General features: G+C 40.4%; 1 protein-coding gene across 3 annotated transcripts; it reads right to left on the bottom strand.

The window, feature by feature from the left end:
• Nucleotides 1-233: 233 nt before the first annotated feature.
• LOC139774273 (dipeptidase 1) lies at nucleotides 234-6859 on the bottom strand. 3 transcript variants are annotated; one of them, XR_011718545.1, is made up of 9 exons: nucleotides 5910-6859; nucleotides 4873-4999; nucleotides 3394-3565; nucleotides 2721-3158; nucleotides 2081-2339; nucleotides 1681-1765; nucleotides 1499-1574; nucleotides 647-939; nucleotides 234-539 (listed from the first exon to the last, which is right to left on the bottom strand). XR_011718545.1 is itself a non-coding variant. In XM_071709437.1 (8 exons), exons 1-8 carry the CDS (start codon nucleotides 5994-5996, stop codon nucleotides 705-707), a joined length of 1479 nt encoding a protein of 492 aa, XP_071565538.1. In that variant the 5' UTR covers nucleotides 5997-6858; the 3' UTR covers nucleotides 234-704. The 3 variants fall into 3 exon arrangements, 1 of the variants encoding a protein (XP_071565538.1); XR_011718546.1 differs by having other exon boundaries at nucleotides 234-513; XM_071709437.1 differs by having other exon boundaries at nucleotides 234-939; nucleotides 5910-6858.
• Nucleotides 6860-7878: the final 1019 nt, after the last annotated feature.

Here is a 7878-nt window from a genome sequence, read left to right as displayed (position 1 = left end):
ATAACATTATTAACACGTTCCGTGCCGCGTGATGGCCCACTTTCCGTTCAGGCCGTTTGATATTTTGGCCTTTTGATTATTAACAAGTATTTTCATATTAAATGTTAAATCAATATTTAATAAATATTAAGATTAAATAAATATTTAATAAAAATATTTGCTTCGTTTTGCATTTTGTACATTAGGCTCTTTTCTTTACAATAATTTTTTTGTTTTGTAATTATGAAACACAATTTATTTACGAAATATTCTTTATTCTCGACAATTTATTTAACAACTATAATGAACATACTCCGTGGGTCACCGGTGACCCACGCGGCGTAGAGGACAAATCACGTAAAATTAGTCCGGCGGAACATGTTAATATAAAATACCATTTCACACGCGAGCTTCTTCCGGGAAAAACAACCTCCTGGAAAAGGAGCAGCTCAACCGACGTCAGATGAATCGTAATGCATCCAATGAAAGAGGAGTCCAGATGAGGAGATAATTTTTCGCTTACAGTCATACCGGCTGCGTAGGATGAAGAAGACGAGGAGCTTTAACAAAGCACGCGGAGATAGTCTACCGCTACTTTATTAAAAATGTAAAACAGCGCTCCAGGTACAAAGATGACACGGTGCGTTTTTTATTAAGTGAGAGATACCTCATGGAAATCAAATGACAATGTCGATGACGGAAACGGGCGAGAAAGAGAGACGACCCTACGTGTCGTGGTATCTGCAGTAGGCGCTGTCCTCGATGAGCTCCTGAGGAATCCACTCCTCCGCTGGAAACTGATGCGACAGAGTCGCCGCGTAATCCTCCACCTCCTTGAGGACGCGCAACAAATTTCCGCCCACAAGCTTCTTTATATCGGTCGCGGACCATCTACGGTCTCTGGTCAGCTCGGCCAGCAGCAAGGGGTAGCCGGATACGTCTGGCAATTCCGTCGGCGGCCTGAATAAGTGCAAATGTTTCTCTCAATCCTTTTATCGCTTAGGTCTATCGGGCTCTGTCCGAAAGTACGTACGTTATAAAACAATAAATAAAATAGTAATCTTTTATAACTGCACAATATTTTGGATCTATGTCAAGCAGATAGAAAAAATTATTATGCAAATGCAAAAATTATCGTTCTGTCGTTGTACAGGCAAACGTGAAATAAATGTGAGTTTAATAGACACAGACATATGGTAGATAGAGGATTGAGCAATAGTTATTTTTATAGCAAAGAAGTGCTGAATGTGTACTCATTCTTCGAAACAAATAAAATTAGATATGACGCCTTGATTATATTTTTAATTAGTGAAACAAATTAGAGATCATTGTTAATTATGGCAAATTATTACTTCGAGGATTTTAATGGCAAATAAAAATTAATGAATATTGAAACGGGCTGTCAGCAGTTGCTCGGAAAGTTATTGGAAAGTAATCGCGTTGCGTAATTTCCGCAAACGTGCATTAGCGGTACCAGTGCATAATAAAGATATGGCAATGCTGACGCATCTTCAGCTACCTCAATATCCCGTCGTAGCCCGCACCGAGGCCCACGTGGTTCACACCAGCTGTTCGTCTGATATGATTGATGTGAGCTGTAAAAAGAGACGGCGCTGTGTCTATCTCGTTCCCGGAGTTTTTGATGTTTACGATTTCGACTGTCAATCTTTTGATGTTTCTCACACCGGGCTACTTACGCACCTATGATATCGTACATGGAGGCCTTATCGCTGCAACTCAAGTGCGCGCTGTCGAAACTGATCATAACCAGACCGCCGTTGAGGGACTGAAGCAAGCAGAGATGAAAGCCACGCGATTAATCCTCGACCAAATATCAAGTCACCACGATGAACACTACATAATCTTCTTGTCTCCACGAAATAATTAAAAATTTAATATTTAAACGGATAACAGATAAGCCATCCGGCTTGCAGATTATGAACAAAATTACATTTAGAGAAAAGTAATTCCTCAGACGAAATTAAAATGTAAAAATCGACGCCTAAGCTGTTTAAAGTTAAACAATTTATTTTTGAACCATCATTCGTACTTTGTAGTGTTTATCGTAGGGTAGTTCCAGGGGAAGTTTTCTCTTTCTTACCAAATTCCGCAGCACATCATCTGGGACATTGCTCGAGGAGTTGCAGAGAGCCTTGGCAGCGCTGTGCGAGAATATAACGGGCGCCTTTGTCACGGCGAAGGCGTCCCTCATCGTCCTCACCGAAACGTGAGAGAGATCCACGAGCATACCGAGCCGATTCAGCTCCCGGACAACCGCTTTGCCAAACGGCGAGAGGCCATCGCTGTGAAAATCGGAGGGCGCGTCCGAGTTCGGATCATCTACAGAGCACGAGTCCGCCCTGGAAATCAGAAGCGAACTTCGGATATCGCGCCGAACTGAAAATCCAATCTAGAAGATATGCAGTTAAGATTCTCGAGCGCGAATGCGAAATTTGCGACTTCCTTTCCGGCAGAACCAAGATGTCATTTATTTGCATTTAAGCTAATCGCTCGGTGTAAGATGTAATAAACTTCTAGGGACTTATCAGAGGCTCCTCGAACGATTAATGTAAATATAAACCGCGCGATGTGAAAGCAAAACGTTAGCTAATACCAGATGCCAATTTGCTCCTTCAAGGTTCGTTCCTTTCCGCTGTCATTATATCCGCGCAACGCTCATGTGCGCGTCTCGTGAGCGTAAAGAGACGTTAATCTTCCCGGTACGGCGCGGTCGAACTCACCACGGCGTGTTGCACTTGTGGGTCAGGGTCATGTAGCGCGCGCCCAAACGGTGGAAGCTCCTCAGCACCGCCATGGAGGTGCCGATGCTGTGGCCACCCTCTATCCCTACCAGGCTGGCGATCACCCCGTCCCGGTGCGCGTTCTCCAGCTCGCCGCTCGTCGTCACCAGCCGGACGCGCTTGGGGTAGCGCGACGTGAGCCGGCGCACGATGTCGATCTGCTCGAGGGTGAGCTGCACGGCGTCGAGGAACTGCGCCTCGCACGGCACGTAGGCCGACCAGAATTGCGCCCCGACGATTCCCTGCTGCAGGCGGATCAGGTCGGTCTGCCACTGCGGGCCCCAGCTGCTGTTGCGCGACAGATCCTCGTCGAAGGGGAAGTTATCCAGCTTCGTGCTGCCGCGGTGCTTGCGCAGGTTCCAGGCGAAGTCGTTGTGCCTGATGGACATTTTTCGACATAATAAATATACAGAATACAGCTCTGATGATATATCTGTTCATTTTTCATTTTCAAACAAGCATTTGGATAGGTCGCAGGTTTTTTTTTCTTCGAGATTTTGATACCGAAGCGCGAACTGTTCCGAATAACCGTAGCCGATTATTTTTAGCGATCTATTTTAATTCAGAGTGGAGTGGATCTTCTGCTAATTTATATATAAGATACAACTGTTACCCATCGATCAGTGGAATCTCTGAGAGCATTCTCCGGACCACCTGCAACCTAGCTTCCAGCAGATGAGAACTTCGAAGTTCCAAAGCGAGAGGCAGTCCCACGCCGGCCACCAAGGCACATCCGAGGAAGAAGAATCCGGTCATCACCATCCATCTTCTCACGGCACTGCCTCCTGCAGTACATTGTCCAAGATCAAAATCTGCATCTTTTATTAAATTAAAAGATTGCAATCGTCCAATTCGTAGATATCTTAATAATTTTATCAGCTATAACGTCATCTATAAAGAAATAAAAAGAGATACGAAGTTTAAGAGATATCTATGAGGAATGTTTTTATTCGCTTTTAGACCCTCGTGTTTTTATCGTTTTGTATCATTTTAAATAATTTAAATATCTATGTGATTAAATATATATTTTATTTTAGCAATATTTATATAAAATAAAATATATAATTCATATATATATATAATATCTACAATTAAATATTTATTACATAATTATATCTACATATTAATATTTGCGCGCAATAGGCAGGTTCGAAAGCCCTTTATTGCGGAAACCTTCGGCGGAATCTTCTCAGGGAAGACCAGCCGAGCGTAGATCGTACTTATCCGTACGTGAAATCGCCGTGACCGAAACTTTGATCTGCGATCGAGGAGATCGTCGAGCCGTGAATAGAAATCATATCAAATCGCGAGACTGTCACTCGCTATGCTCGTCGCTTCTCGTCGCGCGACGGCTTTTCCTCCCTTCGCTCGCGGCGGCTTTTACATAAGCGAGCTCGTTGACGTGCAAAATTGGAGAGAAGAAATGAAACTGTCGAGGCTGTCGCGTTTCGGTCATCGGAAACGATCGGGGATGATGGGATAATCGAGAAAGTGCTCGGCGATCGAGCGCGACACGACGAATTAAATCCGTGATAATCTGATTTAACACTTTGCCAGTTACTTATGCTGATAGCGACAATTACAATTGCTGTCAGACGACAATAGGTATAACGCAAATCGTATTTTTAAATATGTTATTTAGCTCAAGTGTATTATTTTAGTTGAAGCTCTTCTTACATATTTCTTGCCGTTTTAAATCACATCATTTAACATGATTGAACGTATAAACTTTTAATTTAACGTTACGATTAAACGTGTTAAATGACGTAATTTAACACACAAGAAACATGTAAAAAGAAATTCAGTCCAATGACATTAGAGGAGATCCATATCTCAACCGTCTATTGAGACAATAATCGTCCAGCTTAAGTACTCGTTTTGTTATAAAATTAGTTAATTACTCAGAATGTACACTTTTTATATGCTTGGCCCTAATATAAAGCTCTGCGTGTGAATCTTTCGTGAATTTCTCTTCGAGTTCAGTTTTTATGTCGGACAGAATGTAAAGTAAGACTTCACGGTGAAACTTCAAGACGAATCTCTCTGGGTGTCTTAATCTTACCCCGTAATAACGACTTTTATATGGACTCACTGCTCTCTCTTGGTGGTTCTTTAGCCTTGCTGAAGGAAGTCGAGACCCCCGTGTCCTTGATGTGGTGAAGTGCATCGCCGTTAGGCAATTTTCTCATGAATTCTGGCGACGAGAGCTGCAGGCAGGTCTGCAAAAGTGCGTCGATTAAATCCTGAGATTGCAACGATTGCATAATCCCCCGCGTATTATCCGCGTTGCGCGAATGTCGCCAGTTTACGCCGCGCCGGTATTAACGGCTCCCGTAAATTATGAAAGACGCGCAGCATACCGCGAGGAAAAACACGTCTGCCTTGAGAGAAGAAATAAATATAGAAAATCACTTTGCATGAAACATCCCTGGGAGACTTTACGCAGACCGTTACAAAAATAACGTCGCCGGTGAATCGACATTTCGCGAGTTTCGCGCAAATTGTTCGCGCGAATAAATCCTTACGTCGTCTCCCCCCCCCGGCCAGACTTATCGTAAAATCTGATTTTTAAATAGAAACTGGCGTCTTTCGTGTTAATTAGAAACATCTTCAGAATCTTATCTTCTAACCGAACGCTTCTGGCAATCCCAATAAAATGACCTGACAAAAACAAAATTCTAATCAGATTTTTGTAAAAAAAAAATTGCATATCCATAAATAAAAAAACATTGATTAAATTATTGAGATTAAAAGTATAAATATATAAAATAATATAACGTAATATATAATATACAATATTAATAAAAAGCGCTTCGAAATTGTTTTCTAACTTTTCTCATTATGTTGAGACAAAACAAAATAATTAATATCTCGGCGTTGTTATAATCAAACTCGATAATTGATCTGTGTTGCTCCAGAAGAAAAGTCGAGCCAAGGGTAACACGCGCAGCATCCGTGTACGTGTGTGCATGGACAGCTCGGTCATCAATTACAGGAGATAAATAATATTTCAGCGGATGATCTCTGGGGTCCCGCGGAACACGTAGACAGGTCAATTAGGAGGGTGCTCTCTCTCCTCGACGCGATTAACAAGGAAACTTTAACACTGGGGCTCGTCGTTCTACCTACCTCCGTAAGGATGTCGACTTCCTTTCTCCTGGGGGGCGGCGAACGATAGACCATGCCATCCTTACCGACACCGTAGAGCTCGAACATCTTTCTCTCCCCGAACGTCCTTCCGTCCGATCTTTACCTCTGTGCTCGAGTTTTTGCTGATACCGCCGCTATCGTAAATACAGAAGGAACGGCGTCCCGACGCGGCGCGGCGTTGGGCGTCGGGCGCACGCGTCAACCCCCATATCGACCCGGCCTTGCGGGTCCGAAAAATTATTAACAATCGTCGGGACGTTTGCATCAGGAATGTTACTCGTTAACCGTCTGCAGCCCTGTGTGACTTGGAAGTTACACATTAGTTAAAAAATATCTATACCTTTTTAATTAAGTCTCAATGATTTAATCGTCGTTCTGCGTTTAACAGTTGTATAATTTTTCTATAGCAAAAAACATTCGGGGAGATGAACACATGAATGAAGCTTATGACATGGGAGCAGATTCATGTTTAAAATGTAAGACAGGATGGACCATGGAGGGCTCTGAGTCTATTATTGGGGGTAGCTTTAACTAAAATTGATATTTCACCATGATAAAACGAGCTTCAATCATGGGTTAGAAAAAATTTCTTTTTTTTTAATCGGCTTATTTCTTCAACATCCGTAATTTTCCTATTCTTACGATGACTTCAAATCTAATTTCGATTCACCTGATTGGCGAATTTATCGAGTAATGCCATTTTATCAACATTACATGCATAGAATTACTTTTTTCTTGTTTGATAGATGGAAAGAAAGATTGGATCAGAGATAACAAAATATTTAATTTTGCTTCGAGTAAATCTGTCGGTTGAATTAATTGGAACTTGGCCATCCTTAAACTTCATTATTTAATAAAATAAAAAGTTAACACACGGTTGAAGTTTATAACATGGTAACAAGTTTATATTTAAGATTAAAGAAAAAAGATTAAATTAAAGAAAAATTTTTTTTTTAATATACAAGGTTAAATGGGCTAGGAAGGGCTCTGGAGTTTATGATTGGGGATAGCTTTCGTTTGTAATTGATATCTATGTAATCTCAGATCATATATGTGTGTGCCACAATTATAAGTTATAAAAAATCACCATTTTTTTAAATCAAATAATTTTTTCAACATCCCTGTTTTCATTTTTACGAAAATCTCTATCTAATTTCAATTAACTTAATTGGATTAATTTATTGAATAATGCCATTTCTTACTTAAAAACGTGAAAAGGAAGACCAGAGAAGATAAATTATAAATTTAGAAGTTTCAAGCTAATCAAATGTTAATAAAATATAAAATTAAACGTATCATATAAAGGACGGCTCTAAGTTTATTACTGGGGATAACTTTATACCTGCAATTGATTTAAAATCTCAAAAAAGTGTAAGTTTCAATTATAAAAAATTATAATCGATTTTTTAAATCGAATTATTTTTTCAACATTCTTTGCTCTCATTTTTACGATACTTCAATCTAACTTCGATTAACTCAATTGGCGATTAACTTGTCGAGTGATGCCACTTCCTGTCCGACACATAAAAAGAAAGATTTACAAAAAATTTTGCTTCAAGCCGATCGAATGTTAATCGAAACTTGATTAATCCTTAATCTTCATTAGTTTAATATAAAAGATAAACATACAGATGAAGTTTACGACGTGGTAGCAGGCTCGCACAATTGCTCACAATATAAGATATAAGATTAAACGCACCATACAGGAGGGTCCGAGCTTATTCCTGAAAATAGTTTATCTACAATTAGTATTCCTAAATTCTCAGAATGTACATGAGTTTCAACTTTTTTTCTTCCTTAAAAGATTTAAAATAAGGATAGTCTTATCACCGTGTCTCCAACTGATCGCTCAACCTTTCTCACGCAAGTAGCTCCTTTCTCTTCAGATCGCCTTTTTGATTTATCTAATAAATTTGCACACCAGTCTCACCTATTTCCGGTAAGTTTC

Source organism: Temnothorax nylanderi, unplaced genomic scaffold (genome assembly GCF_030848795.1).
Source record: "Temnothorax nylanderi isolate EJ_2023f unplaced genomic scaffold, tnyl_v1.0 TNYL_tig0004_pilon, whole genome shotgun sequence".
Lineage (NCBI taxonomy): Eukaryota > Metazoa > Arthropoda > Insecta > Hymenoptera > Formicidae > Temnothorax > Temnothorax nylanderi.
This window is presented reverse-complemented; position numbering and strand designations above follow the sequence as displayed.

What these genes read in the sequence shown, in the direction of transcription:
- LOC139774273 (XM_071709437.1), bottom strand. Translation starts at nt 5,996, where the DNA reads ATGTTCGAGCTCTACGGTGTCGGTAAGGATGGCATGGTCTATCGTTCG. An exon ending in ATGATGTGCTGCGGAATTTG is followed by an intron (nt 1,766 to 2,080) that starts GTAAGAAAGAGA and finishes TGCTTGCTTCAG; the next exon opens with TCCCTCAACGGCGGTCTGGT. An exon ending in GGCTACGACGGGATATTGAG is followed by an intron (nt 940 to 1,498) that starts GTAGCTGAAGAT and finishes GCACTTATTCAG; the next exon opens with GCCGCCGACGGAATTGCCAG.